Raw genomic sequence first — 15,584 nt, forward strand, 5'->3', positions numbered from 1 at the left:
TTCCAGGTCTAAATTCAGATTAAGCCCATGTTACCAATTTGCTGCAAGAAGAAAATAAGCCTAAAGAAAATATGGTGAGGCTGGACCAGAAATTACCCATTTTCTATAATCAAATCAGACAGAACTATTGTTTCCCATATTCAGAGAGAGATCATCTAGGTGACTCCAAAGATTTTCTGTGCCTGTTGATGTTTCTAATGATTGATATCATCCTAAATATTTTCTTGAAATTTCCTGTATTTTGATGTTTTGCAGTAATGTGTGGTACTTTTCTTCCTTTTTGTGTCCTATAGGCTGCTTGGAAGTTGTTTTGGTGAGAATGTGCCGTGCCTTCAACCCACTCAACAATACTGTTTTGTTTGAGGGAAAGTATGGAGGGATGCAAATGTTTAAAGCCTTGGGTATGTTGATCTTCTTTTCAACCAACTACATTGAGCTAAATAATGGCAGATTTATCTTTCTGAAAGTACTGACACACACTGAAAACCTTAGTAATGTTGAACCTAGAACATTCAAATCTCTGCAATCGAACTGAAAATGTGACACTAGCTGCCAGCAGTAGTGGGTGTTTTTCTCTAAAGGAAAGGAGCACTATGAGGGTTTTATCAGACAGAGTTTTTACTCTGCCATCTAAAGCTTTGATAAAGCATGAGTTCATGGTGGAAGCTAAGTGTTTTAACATCACATGTCAGTTATGCTTGACATATCAAATCACTCCCACTAATTGTGTCCTGCAGAAGGCCACTTTATTACACCAAGGAGAGGACTAAAATGATGAACCACAATAAAATATGCAAAGAGACTTGCCTAAAATACTGTATTGCTGAAAACGTTTAAGCTTACTTAGATTCGCATGTGAAAGCAATTGCTTCGTTTCTTGACATGATATTAAATGCTACCTAAAACATTAATAGCTAAATGCACGTCCTTTGTCAGTCAATGAGAGTGATACATCATTAGCAAATTTAAAATGACACAAGCAGAACCAGATTCAAGGAGAGTAATTTATATCAAAAATTTACTGTATAGGTAAATTTTTTTCTTGCATATGAATAAATATAACACTTCCTTGCATGAATAAACATTTATGTGTGTGTTAATGTCCACTGTTTGATGTATTTTAGTCCTTATGATGTTTTCACAGATTTTCAAAAATATTTGTACTGTTAATTGATAAATGATATGAGTGAAAGTTATTTAGGACAGGTCATTCACCCCCATTAGCTTTTATGTCTGATTAGAAATAAAATTTCTTTCCATGCTGGGAATAGAAAACACCTTTTCAAGATCTCTGTATGTTGTTCATCTAAGTCATACCCCTAATTCTTGATAATTTTTGTGCTTCTTTGGGTGATTAAGTGATACATGAAGTAGCTGATTTTCAGAACAGGTAGAATTTTAATAGCTGATGAAAGGTAGTTGTTTTAGAAGTGCAGACATTTGCTCTTTTTTTTTTTTTTAATGTGAAAATGAAAAAGATAAGCTAATAAATTTCTAATTTGATGTTGTCCTTTGTGGTCTGTAGGTTCTGATGATCTGGTGAATGAAGCATTTGACTTTGCAAAGAATTTATGTTCCTTACAGCTGACTGAGGAGGAGATTGCCTTGTTTTCATCTGCAGTTCTGATATCACCAGGTATTTATTTAATCCAAATGCCAGAATGAATCTTCTTTTTTTGTTGTTGTTTAGTTTGTTTGTTTGTTTGTTTGTTCTGTTTTTAACATCCTTGTCCACCTCTATTTCTACATTTTTGAACAACTGTTTAAGGTGTATTAAATGTACCGAGTTGTGTATTAGTCAATGGAAGAATACCTGTATTAGTCAAATACAACTCCCAATATTTTGGGTAGACTGTCAACAATTACACATGTTGGAAATAGATCAAAAATGTGGTGGCCTTATCACAGTAATCCAGATAAGAAGATTATGTAACATACCAGTTATGTATATATTAATAAATAAATAAATAAATAAATAAATAAACAAATAAATAAAAAGAATAAGGGGGAAAAAATCAATTGTTCTCTACCTGAACTTAATCTATGGGCAAAGATTTGTTATTTGAGTCAAGGACCATCTTATTAGCTTCTGTGAGCTCTTTCATGGGACAAAAGAAAGGTAGACTGGAACCTGAGGGAGAAATAATTGCTGAGAATAGGGGTAATAGACAAGGAGCAAGGTTGTGCAGACAAGCAGTGCCAGCTGGCATTTCTCCAGAACACATACAGAGAAATATGGTGCCCAAGATGGGGCATGTTCCTCTTAGGATTTTCAGTGAACTCAAATCTCATGGCCCTGAGCAGGTTAAGGAGTCCCTAGTTATGACTGGCTTTTTCTATGGGGATAAGAACATGAGCAGTAAAAATCTGCATGATTTCCTGTCTGAATTTATCTCCATGTGAGAGGTGATAATTCCAGGGGCAAAATACTCCTTTTCATGTATTCACGTAACTCCACAAAGACAAACTCACAGTTTAGTGTGGCATTTTAAACATTCCGCAGGGGTGGCAGACCTCCAGCTCCCACTAAGAGTAACCCCTTGAAAGGCCTTTTCAAAAAATTCCACCGTTAATCACTTTTCCAGCCTGTTCCACTAAAGATTTCCTCTCGGTCACTTTGCCTTTTTGCACATCTGTGGTGGAGATTACATTAGGCAGAATTAGACTAGCACAGATGGTATCAACATGTTTGTTCTCATTAATGACACCTCCTGAAAGCACTCTACTCCTATTTTTCCTTTGAGCACTTCTTGCAGTCATCTGCTCAGAGGTGAAAGGTTCGAGCTAGTGCCTGCTAGATGTGAGATCAGGATGCTTCAGAGATGACCCTCCAGAGAGCTCCCATTACCATGTGTTCCTCAGCCATGTCCTAGTTGTACATGGGGGTGAAAACTGCCTGTGTGACACCTCCCAGATGTCCTGGCTTCCTCTGGGACAGGGGACTCGGTGCCTTGACAGGTCCCTCTCCACCATCCCTTTTCTCCCCCAGAAAGACCCAACCTATGAGAATGACAGAGATGTGCAGCATTTGCTCCTGTTTAACGTTAGCGACCTGTCAACAAACTGACTCCATTCAAAGCTGAAGACAAGCTGGAAATTCCATGGCAGTCTAGGCTATACAGTTCCTCAGTAATATACTAACAGAGACCGCAGAAGATGATTTCAAGCTGACTTCATACTATGAAGCTAGGAGAAGTAGGAAGGGGATGGCTGAATATTTGTCCTTTTTAATATCTAGGGTGTTTCCTGAACAAACAGAAGCAGTAAGATTATTTGGAAGCTGACTTCAAAGCACTTTGGATCAGATTGGGGTATCTCACATGGAGAAAGAAAATTCAGTTACATAATTTCTAGACAAATTGAAAAGAAGTTATATTTCTTTCTCCCAGGTAATCTTGGAAATCAGAACAATTTATAGCCCTATTCTACAAAATCTGGTCACAGAAAGCTTCCAGCATCTCTGAGTGTTGTACACCTTAGGTCTGGAAAAAAAAAAAAAAACTATTTAAGAAATGAAAAGTTTCCTGTTGACTTTAATGGATTCTGGATCAAGTAATTTATGAAGCTACAGGTAGGAATTCAATGGAAATCAAAATTCTGATTAAGGTTTGCAGATCTTCATACACCCCTTTATTTTGCAAAGCAACAAAATCTCTTGCATTCTGTCAGCAGATCATTTTGACACTCATTTCTACTTGTAAAACATCTGCAGCTGTACTAAGTGTTTGAAAAAGTCAGCAACTCAACGCTGGCTTTGAGCCAGCAGTATTGCAAGCATGTGTTTGTTGTAAAAGCTTCTCCATTAATTTTAGTAAGGCATTTCAGGCAGAGCTGGCTGTCTTTTGAATAGCAGCTTCTGTTAAGTAACACAAATAAGTGGAGGTAATTCAAGTTTTTTTCACCATAATCAAGCTTGAGGTTTGAAACTGGTTGTACTAGATGATATACCTCAGTAATCTGCAGTTTCTCATTTCATGTCCAAGTTGACATGCAATGTCTCCTACTCTTAACCAAAAAAAAAAAAAAAAAGTAAAAGTGATGTTTGCTGAATATTTCTTGCTGTAGTCTGCAAGCATCTGTATCTTTAGTCATTGAACAAGCAATGAGAAAGACAGGATGGGCTGAAGCATCATGTGCAAGAGTGAAGGCAACCTCTATTCTTTAAAATGACTGCAAGTTTGAGTTGTGCAAATAATTCTCATTTCAACTGGGCTGCTAAGTTTGTGAATGGGGAGGCAAGAAAAATCAGTACACATTGAATTGACATTGAAAATTGCCATTTATTTTCTTTCAAAAATAATAAAAAGCAATAGAGAATGAACGGAGAATGAAATAATCCAGGTGTTCCACTTTCTTCATAATAAAGTGTTTTGTCTTGCAAACATAAGTGAACAAATAAAGCACCGGTTCTAAGAGGAAACCACACCAGTAATTCTACCAACTAATTTAGTGACACAGCCACTTCCTTTGAGAAGTGTTCATCTTCAAGTTTTTCTTACACAGAAGCCACCAAAATCCAGAAGGAAAAGCACTGAAAGAGCTGAAACAGTGCTTCTCATATTCTGTATGGGTAGCCACTGATCTGTTGACTTTTTCCCACACTTTTAAGAATATAATCAGAGGTATCTGGGGAATTTGCACAAATTTGCACATGGTTTTTAGTTGGTAGAAACCACATTTCGGGAGACAAAATTAATATCCATTGCTAAATTTTCACCTAGCTCTTGTCATTATTCTAAGAACTCCTGTATTATATACAACATGCTCTGTGACAGATAAATGATGAAGCCTGTACTCCAACAGCCTCAGTCTATTTTTAAGCTCATGCTTTTGGCAGAAAGATAAATCTTTAAGGATTGCTCTCTATCATAATTCTTTCTACTTCCTGTCTGCAACAATAGGCATTGATTTAACAATATTGAAAGGTATGTTTTTGCAACAGCATAAATTTGGAGCCAAACTATGACCCCTAATGATCCCTATGATCCCTAACCTTTTCAATTTTTTTTTCTTTTTCTGATTATCTGCTAAATATTTAGAGGCTTAGTTTTGTCTCTTTTCAGAACATTTGGTGCAGGACACTTTTCATAGAGTCTTCTCCAGAGACAGTCAGACAAATGACAATCCTGCTTCTTCTGTGCTGAAATACTCTTCAGCTCCAGTCTCCTGATTTACATTATTTCTATGGATTATTTTAGTGACTGGGGGAGGTATGGAGAAGAGCTCTGAGAAGGAGAGGGATTTTCCTGCACCTTTCCATCTGTACATTAAGATTCATGCCTGTGACAAGACTTAATTTCTTATTTCACAGAATCACAGAATCACAGAATCATCTATATTGGAAGAGACCTCCAAGATCACCTAGTCCAGCCTCTGACCTAACACTAACAAGTCCTCCACTAAAGCATATCACTAAGCTCTACGTCTAAACATCTTGTAAAGACCTCCAGGGATGGTGACTCAACCACTTCCCTGGGCAGCCTATTCCAATGCCTAACAACCCTTTCAGTAAAGAAGTTCCTCCTAATATCCAAGCTAAACCTCCCCTGGTACAACTTTAGCCCATTCCCCCTTGTCCTGTCACCAGGCACGTGGGAGAATAGACCAACCCCCACCTCGCTACAGCCTCCTTTAAGGTACCTATAGAGAGCGATAAGGTCGCCCCTGAGCCTCCTCTTCTCCAGGTTGAACAACCCCAGCTCCCTCAGCCATTCCTCATAAGACTTGTTCTCCAGACCCCTCACCAGCTTCGTTGCCCTTCTCTGGACTCTCTCGAGCACCTCCATGTCCTTCTTGTAGAGAGGGGCCCAAAACTGAACACAGTACTCGAGGTGCGGCCTCACCAGAGCCGAGTACAGGGGGACAATCACTTCCCTAGCCCTGCTGGCCACACTGTTTCTTATGCAAGCCAGGATGCTGTTGGCCTTCTTGGCCACCTGAGCACACTGCTGGCTCATATTCAGCTGACTATCAACCAGTACTCCCAGGTCCTTCTCTGCCAGGCAGCTTTCCAACCACTCGTCTCCCAGCCTGTAGCTCTGCTTGGGGTTGTTACACCCCAGATGCAGGACCCGGCACTTGGCCTTGAACTTCATACAGTTGGCCTCAGCCCATCGCTCCAGCCTATCCAGATCCTCCTGCAGAGCCTTCCTACCCTCGAGCAGAGCAACACATGCACCTAACTTGGTGTCATCTGCAAACTTACAGAGGGTGCACTTGATCCCCTCATCCAGATCATCGATAAAGATATTAAAGAGAACTGACCCCAGTACTGAGCCCTGCGGGACTAGTGACCGGCCTCCAACTAGATTTAACTCCATTCACCACGACTCTTTGGGCCTGGCTATCCAGCCAGTTTTTAACCCAACAAAGCGTACGCCAGTCCAAGCCACGAGCAGCCAGTTTCTTGAGGAGAAAGTTGTGGGAAACGGTGTCAAAAGCCTTACTGAAATCAAGGTAGACCACATCCACAGCCTTTCCCTCATCCACTAACTATGTCACTTTGTCATAGAAGATCAGGTTCATCAAGCAGGACCTGCCTTTCGTAAAACCATGCTGACTGGGCCTGATCGCCTGCTTGCCCTGCAAGTGCCGCATGATGACACTCGAGATAATCTGCTCCATGAGTTTCCCTGGCACTGAGGTCAAACTAACAGGCCTATAGTTCCCCAGGTCTACCCTCCGGCCCTTCTTGTACATGGGCGTCACGTTTGCTAGCCACCAGTCGACTGGGACCTCCCCGGATAGCCAGGAAAGCCTGATAGCCTCCTGGAAAGCTAAAATCTATAGATCCAAGAATCAGTCTGGATAGTGAAAGAGGGAGAAACAAGTTTACAGCATGGGAACTCAGAAGGTTTAGTGGTGCTGTAAATGGGTATCAGGAAGAGGTTCTTCACCAAAAGGGTTGTCGCACACTGCAACAGGCTCCCCAGAGATGTAGTCATGGCACCAAGCCTGTCGGAGTTTAAGAAGTGTTTGGACTGTGCTCTTAGTCATCTAGTCTGAATTTTTGGGTAGACCTGTGTGGTGCCAGGAGTTGGACTCAATGATCCTAGTGGGTCCCTTCTAACTCAGGATATTCTATGATTCTGTGATTCTATAAACACAGCATATTACTCATTTGGAGATTGTCTTGGGGTCTGCTACTTCATTTTGTGTATGGTTGTTTCCAGAAGCTATGACTTGAGAGAATATACTTTTTTTTTTTTAATCTCCTAAACTTGGGGTTTGAGATCAGTAAAAGTCCAAACAACTGTAATTGTTATTCTGCCATATAATCTTTATTTGTTGTTTAAAAATAGAACATTTTTAAATAATGAGAAATTTGCACTTCAAGACTTTGCAACAGCTTATTATTCTTTGCATTATTAAATAAATTCTTTTGAAGGAAGACATTTCTTTTTATACAGAATATAATATTTGGTCTCATAAAGTTAGCCTAATAAATAACAGGATACATTTTGTTTTATTCTTTTGATTATTATATTATTTTCAAATATGTGACTGTTTTGATTAATATGCTTATTTTTTATGTACTAAGACACTAAGATGACATGACGTCTTTTTTACCTAGGCAATATGAAGTTAGAACACTGATTACCATGAAAGTATAATAAAATGCTTGGATCTTGTTTCATTTCTACTCCCATTTTACCTTTTAACATGCTGGTTCACACAAACAAACGCAGAGCCAATATTGTATTGCTGTACACTCAGTATGTGTTAATTAATCTCTCCAGTGATCCTTTAATGGATTAAGATACTTTGCTTCTGAAACCATGTTTTAATTATCATGCAGTCCTCCCTCATGAGAATTATGATTGCTGTGAATGCTTGCCAGCATGGGACACTGAGTTCATCCATGAGCATGTACCACATCTGTGCTTTTCTTGGCTTTATCTCTTCCCTTCCTTTTTCTTAGATCGAGCCTGGTTAATAGAGCCAAGGAAGGTCCAGAAGCTTCAGGAAAAAATATACTTTGCACTTCAGCATGTGATCCAGAAGAACCATCTTGATGATGAGACTTTGACGAAGGTAAATTGTTAAAACAAGGAGCTAAGCACTCCTCAGTCATGTGTCTCTTTTTGTAGCCACTTCTCCATTGCTGCATTAATGTAAGTTAAAATCATCACACTAAATGCTTTCATTATATAGAAGAAGTAAGCATTGCTGTTGTACTCTTCTTCTTGGTTTTGTCTTTCCTCGTAGTTCATATTTTGTTCTATCCATTAATTGCTTTATTTGGTACCCTAGAAAGAGTGGGACCACTTCAAAAAAATACCCCTAGAGAAGGTTCCTTGTTAAATACTGTTTTGGCACTTGTCTCAAGTTTCGAGGACAATTGTTTTTAGCCTTTAACTGTACTTGAACAGTGGCCTTATCCAAGGTCTGGATAGGTAGTTTTGATGGAGTTCAGGATATTGCATTCAGTTAACCAAAAAGATACTATATTAATTCACTCTGGAAACTGTAATTTATACTAAATTTATTTCCTCCCTCTTCCTTTTCTTCTTATTTCAATGTCTCACAGTTAATAGCCAAGATACCAACCATTACTGCACTTTGCAACTTGCACGGAGAGAAACTACAGGTATTTAAACAGTCTCATCCAGATATAGTGAACACACTGTTTCCTCCCTTATATAAGGAGCTTTTCAATCCAGACTCAACCACTGGCTGCAAGTGAAGGGGATAATAAAATTTTCACGTAGTCATGGAATGCATCACTGTTAAGACAAAAAGAAATGTTTTCATAATGAACTTATTAAAAATGTCACTACTGCAACACTAGGAATGTTCTGCACTTAATAGAATTATTTTTCACCGCTACAGTTTGAAGAATGTAAATATGCAACTCTGAGTGGGGATGTCCTTTTTCTCTTTTCTTTGTTTACTTTTTTTTTTTAAACTGACAATGAATATAAAATATAGTACACTGGGTGTTACCTTTTTTTTTAATTTTATTTTATTGGGATATGTTTTGGGAGACAACTGTTCATAGAATTTTATTGTAGATATAAATGAGAATAGAGCAGTACTTTGCAGTATTACTCTTGCTGTTTATTGTTCAAATATAATTTAAGAAAATTCCACTTATTAGACTTGCCTATTTCTATGTTTTTAGATAGTTTAATGCATGTGGAAATTTGTAGCTGTCTTGGAAATTATTGTGCATGTATGAAATACGTATATATATATGTATATGTGCTATATACTCATATATATATATATATATATATGTATGTATTATATGCATACATGCTGTAGCTTAAAAGTCCCATGCCTACTTTTAAAGGATGCTCAGCTAGGCTGTCATGCATTTCTTGCTCTCCAAGTAATGTATTAGATTTACTTTGGGCAATCACAATTTGCTTTACCAGTCAGAGTTAAATCATCATCTGCCAATGTGTAATGACAAGATCACTCCTGAGACATGTAATGTAGTGCATGTATGCAGTCTGTAGAGGAAACATCAGGAATGTATCAATGGTGCAAAAGCCTTGTCTGGACGATTTTAGTGGAGAGAAGAGAAGCTTTTTCGGAATTCTCCCTGTCACAGGGATACAGCACATATAAAAGTGAACGTTTTAGGATATGATGTCAGTGAAGTGTCTGAAATACAGAATAAAAACATAGACTGTCCCACCCACACATTTTTCTGATTCCACAAAAGATTTTATTTTATATATACTTCTTTGAAGAGTAGTTTCAAGACTTGGCTTGTTTTTTTGCTTAACTCAATGGAAAGACTTAGTGAACTCAGCGAAAACCATAGGAAGCCTAAAACGTAGCTCTGAGCGAGGGAGGGAGGGAGGGAGGAGGAAAGTCAAAGCGAGCAATGGCCATGGTTACAAAGTGAACATAACTATCACTATTTCTGACATAGCCTCATCTAGATGAGACTGATGGTTTCCATTCCACATATAGATACATATATGTTACATGCACATACACTTATGTGTGTATATATATACATATACATCGGGATGATTTTATGCACTCTTCAGGAGGCAAGCAAAAGATTCAGGCTATCTTTTTGTCTCTCTTTGAATTGATTTTATGTGCATTTATTTGTTTGCAAAACCAAAGGCAAACATAGGAGGGAGTTAAGAAACATAGAATGACTACTACAGACCTAAAGTTGGGGATTTATTAATTTTAACTGCAGTCATGATTAACGTATTTGGAGTCTGCCAGAGACAAAAAACATAAACTTTTTGCCTGTGGAAGAACAGGTATTCAGTTCCTGTCACGGCTCTGTCCTTAACATCACTTTTACCTGTTGTGAACTTTTCCTGAGAAGTCTCTTCAGGGGACACCAGCGGAGGAAGTAGAACAGAAATAAGAGGATGCAGAAACAAGTGAAAAAGAAATGAAGCAAATGCAGGGTCATAAGCAGATGCATTTCTTTATTTCAAATCACATTGAAGGCAATGTGAGCTGAGGCCTGGTGAGGAGGAGCGTGCCTGCAGGCAGGCTGAAGGCACCACTGTCTACCAGGTCACTCCCAGAGCAGTGCTGCTGGGAGCCCATGGGGACGCAGCTGGGCCTCATGGTGGGTGCAGAAACTTGGCTTGTGGCAGCGATAACTCAAGGCCTCTGGCTTTTCCAGGAGACCACACAGCTCCTGTATCAGTCCAATGCTCCATTTTCTGCATCATCTAGTAATTCAATGCCTATTTCAGGCACACTTGATGATGTTTCCCCCAGCCCTCCACCAACCAGTTTGCAAGTATACATGCACTGTTTTAGCACTCCGAGACCTGATACAAGAGCAGTTACAATCTCCCAGCTAATAAATATTTAAGTCCATTCCAGCTTATATATATATGTAACCTGCACAAGCAAGTTAGTTGTGCTGAGAAGAATTTTGTTGTGAACATGGCACAATCTTCCAAATTACTTGGTCCTATACAAAATAAATCTTTAAAACACCTTTTTCTTCCACCAAATTCAGAGCATGTTTTCTGACCATTACATTGAAATGTCTTCGGTTAACATAGTAAAACATTGCTCTTGATTCTTCTTTATACCACTTAAACCCTAAGACTGGCATCCTCTTAGAAGGTGATCTATCTGCTTGCAGCCTTTTACATGGCAAATCTGTGAATAGGACTCCAAATTCCACCTCTTTCTAATATCAAAAAAACATAACTAACCATATTTATGCATGGTCAACTTGAACGTATTTGGAAAAAAAAAAAGTCAAGTTAAACTGAATCCCACAGGAGTTCAATTTTAACTGCAGGGGATTCATGTTTTTCTTCTCTTTTTCAATACAAGAACATATCTATCTATCTATCTGTCTATCTATCTATCTATCTATCTATCTCTCTATCTATCTATCTATCTATTTGTTTGAAGTCCTTTATAAACTCATTCTCAGTATAAGTAACATATTCAGCTAAGCCACAGGATATAGAATGTGATAAATATTACTGTTCTTATTGTTGGTAAATGAAGTTTGTTATGTTTAGAAACAATCCACAATTATGCATTACATCTTGAAAATGTTTTGTTCTTTTCAAACAAGCTAATCAGTCTTTAGCTGACATTATGACTTATGTCTTAGGCAGGATGGCAAAATGGAGATCACCAGTGAAAATGACATATTATTTAATAATTATCCATAGGGAATTTCATCCTTAAAGCACTATTCTTAAATCACTGCAACCTCATGATCTCTTCAGTAAGATTTGACCAAATCAGTAAGGTTTACTTACCCTTTTTTAAAGATAAAGAAATGAAGGTAAAGAAGTTAAATGACTTACCAGAAACCACAGAGGTAGCAGTGTGCAGTCTGGGGTGAGAAATCGATTCTCTCCTTTTGTCGTAAAACCATGGAGAATCTGGTATGCAAAAATTCTCATTGTCATCGATAGGCTATAGCCTGTACAAACAATTACAAATATTGCTAAACAAATTATTATCTTAAAATAATGTTAATTATCAACAGCTTGTTCTACTTTTGGTTCTACTTTTATAGAATTTGAGGAACTAATTCTGTTATTTATTTGAGAAACAGAAAATTTTTCTCATACATTATTTATTTGTGCTAATTAGAGCTGATAACATTTATTTAATTTTCTGTGATTTTGGACTGACCACATAGGTCAAGTAGTACTTCTTCTGCCCTTCGTTGACTGAGTATAGAATAACAAAAAAATACCACATGCTAAAGACTGGATTTTTGTTGTCTTTGTTTGTACAAAGTCATTTGTACACAGTTTCAAATTCTCAGTGTTAGATTTTGTATGTTCCAGTTATCCAAGTAAATAACCACAGACCACTCACAAAATGCATTTCAGACAATATTGGTGCAGTGTTTTATTTCTTGTTGGCTTTCATTAGTCTGCAACAATATCTGAAGCCCTTCAATTAAATCTCTAGAACTGGAACTTGTCACACCTGCTCTGTGTAGTAATTGGTTATGTTTATTGATTTTTTTAGTGACAAGCTCTTCACACAGGACACAATTTTTAATGACTGATTAATTCTTGATATTTAACATATTTAAAACATATATTGAATCTTCTAGAATTGCTCTCAGATAATTGAAACACATTGATCTAAATTTTCCTTGGCATCAAGCAGGCAGATGTAGACTGTTATACTGCCACAGAGACTTCACTTTGGTGTAAATGTCACTCTAGCCAGCTCTTTGCATAAAGAATTAATTCCAAGAGTCATATTTTCTTCTAATGGAAAGAATGCTTTAGTGATTGCTAGGGAAAAAAAATAAAAAAGGAAAAAAAGGAAAAAGAAAAACAAACCAACACAAACAAACAGCGTAATAGAAGGCATTTAGTTGAATCAACTAGTTTCCAAAAACAATGTATATTTTAAGATTGCTTTATGATAGGCAGCATTTAGGAATTGATTTGGCATGTTGTCAAGCTCCCTGAGCTATAACTAGGTCCGCTAAAAATGGAGGCATCTCAGCACAGCACAGAAGGTGCTCAACCCCTCACAAAGTCAGACCTTTGATGTTAAGAGGTCCCCTCTGAGCTTTGTGGAGCACAGTCAGATGTCATCATACTTGCTCTTTAATGCTTTTCCTTCACACTTTCTGCTGTTCATTTCTGCTACATTTCACAGGGACCAGTTTATTCTCTCTGTTGTGCCTTGAGCACCAATGCTGTCTCAATGCCTGTGCAAGGTTATGGTGCTCCAGTTGGAGCAGCTACTGGATTTGCCTGTGAATATAAGTTTTATTATACGACTTTCGTTGTTCATTTTCATGGTAGCAGCATGCATAGGTGTACACTTCCTTTTGGGTTAATTTTGCTAGTATTTCTGACATACAAACTTCTACACAAAGAGGATGCAAAGCTGTTCTCACGTGCTGACCCCGCAGCCTCCCACCACTGAGCTGTAGGAGCTGCTCCAAGGCTGCAGCACTCTGCAAAGCAGTCACGCAGCACAGCTAGAGAAGTGCAGCTGATTATTACATTCTCCACTGTCTTTCTCACCCCCCCCGTAAAGCTGTGCTACAAAGCACAGATGAAACACATCCAGGCTCCCTGCATCTTCCTTCCCTCTGACTGTGCATTGATTGTGCCATTTCCAGAAGGACCGAGGTCCAGCCTGGAAGCAGATTATTTTCAGAGTCATTGCCTATTAGATATCATAGGAATATAGCACTGCACAATCAGACCAAACTGAAACATGGCACAATCTTTTTTAAGTACATGTGAAATGGAAACCTGAGATGGCTTTCTTCTCCTGACAGTAACAGAGTATACACACCTACCAACCTATCCCAGCACTTTCTGCCTCCACTCTGGAGACTTACTTCTATCTCTGATATCCATTACAAGCAGCATGTTGGAGACCCAGTCCTCTTCTTTCTTTTTTATGTTTCATGCTTTGTAAATGACAATCACTGCTTGATGCAGATATTGCACTGTATGCCACTCAGGGATGTTTCATTATTAAAAATAGCTATATAAGTATAATGGTGATAATAAGGAAGAGAATGCTAGAGGCTTTGAAGGGCACTGGTTGAGCCGCCCAAATGAACACAATCCAGACAAGGCTTTCAAGCCAGTGAAGTAATATTGTTATAAACTGTTATAAACTGAATTCACTGTCAGAGTTTCCTCAGTTTGGTGCAGGATTTACTTAACTTGTTGTTTCACAGTTAGTGGAGCACTACTGACCAGTCAGTTTATGGTGTTAAGTCCTTTTGGAAACAAAATGCAAGCAAGCTTTCTACGAGTTACTGAACTTAGGCAATTGACAAAAGAAAGTGCTGTTTAAAGGTACTGAGTTTAGGTACCGTTAATGTGAGCTCATATTCAGAAATGCTGCAGGCATGTAAGAAGAAAGGCTAAGATGTGGAGTAAATGGTAACGTCAACAATGGCAGCAATGGTTTTGCTGAGCTACCACATGGAGAAATGCCTATACAGATCGAATAGTATAAAATTAAATGCCTAACAGCTGCCCTTTCCTCTCAGGGATACACAATGTCACAGCTACCCCCAAGCCTTTGTAGCAATGCTTCTCCATGACATGACCAGTCCTCTTCTCATCCCAAGGGGAAAAAAAAAAACATCTTAAAACTGCATTGGTGAAAAAACTCCCATTTCCTAGTAATGAGAGATGAGAAATGCACTTCTGCTAATCCCTAACTTTACACTAAATATTTTCGTAGAGCTATCTTTACAAGAACTCATACAAAAAGGTAAATTTCAGTGGATTATCTTGCCAGCCCTTGATTTAATTTAATTTCTCCAAACAATAGGTTTTCCTCAGCTCTAATAATGACCATTGTTGCTATTCTTTTACTGAGTATGTATGAGTTCTGACTCTTTCCATCTTCTGAAATCACTACACCTAGAGATGAGTGGGCAACCACATCAGGAGGTGGAAAGAAGAGGCCAATATCCCTATGCATAAAGGCTTTCATAATAGTATTCTTCACTGACTGTCCCATGGCAACTTTACTTTTAATTTTCAGGTTGCTGGGAGCTATGTCTAAATGACTAAAATTCTTGCTAGCATGATAACTGCCCATTAAAAAGAACAATCTTCTGGCCAAAGAATCTTGCCTCTCTTTTCTCCTCCTTTTACTCTTAGTTCATAACGAATGAGGCCTGGAGTGCTGAATGACTCACCTTTGCTCTTTCTGAAAGATGACGTTCACCTGCAGTCTGCAAGGAAGGCTGCATCCAGTAGACAGGAAGCAGGCTCCTTCCTCCTCTTCCTCCCAGCCTCCATGTCCTCATTTAGCTGTACCGTCCCTGCATGTGTTGTCCCTGGAAGTCAGACTTATGGGAATAAACCCTAAATTTACCATCCTAGAAATGGTCTGCAGTAGACCACTTAACCAAAAGAACCAATCGTATATGCAGTCTAAACTGCAGACAAAAGCTCTTGTGATGTAAAATTTCTCCAGTGGTAACTCATGGATCAGTAACTCACTTAAAAAGGCAGCCCAAATGTTCAGTGACATAATGGATGTGTCAGTGTTGTGTAAACAATCCTTCCATTTTGCGTGTGCTGACAGAATAAAGCAATGCACAAAATGCTCTGGGAAAGGAAGGTTATTTCCTGGGTGTTACGGCAGGCAGTGAGGGT

The 15,584-nt window shown here is 38.5% G+C and overlaps 1 protein-coding gene across 1 annotated transcript in view; it reads left to right on the forward strand.

Annotated features, from left to right (window-relative positions):
* The window catches only part of RORB (RAR related orphan receptor B), a 140,488-nt gene extending 129,571 nt beyond the window's left edge, over positions 1-10,917 (forward strand). The window contains exons 7-10 of the mRNA XM_048073568.2: positions 294-401; positions 1,526-1,636; positions 7,922-8,034; positions 8,531-10,917. Coding sequence (XP_047929525.1) covers positions 294-401; positions 1,526-1,636; positions 7,922-8,034; positions 8,531-8,686 — 488 coding nt within the window. The 3' untranslated portion in view covers positions 8,687-10,917. The remainder of the gene's footprint in view (positions 1-293; positions 402-1,525; positions 1,637-7,921; positions 8,035-8,530) is intronic.
* Positions 10,918-15,584: the final 4,667 nt, after the last annotated feature.

Source organism: Anser cygnoides, chromosome Z, assembly GCF_040182565.1.
Source record: "Anser cygnoides isolate HZ-2024a breed goose chromosome Z, Taihu_goose_T2T_genome, whole genome shotgun sequence".
In the NCBI taxonomy this organism is placed as follows: Eukaryota; Metazoa; Chordata; class Aves; order Anseriformes; family Anatidae; genus Anser; species Anser cygnoides.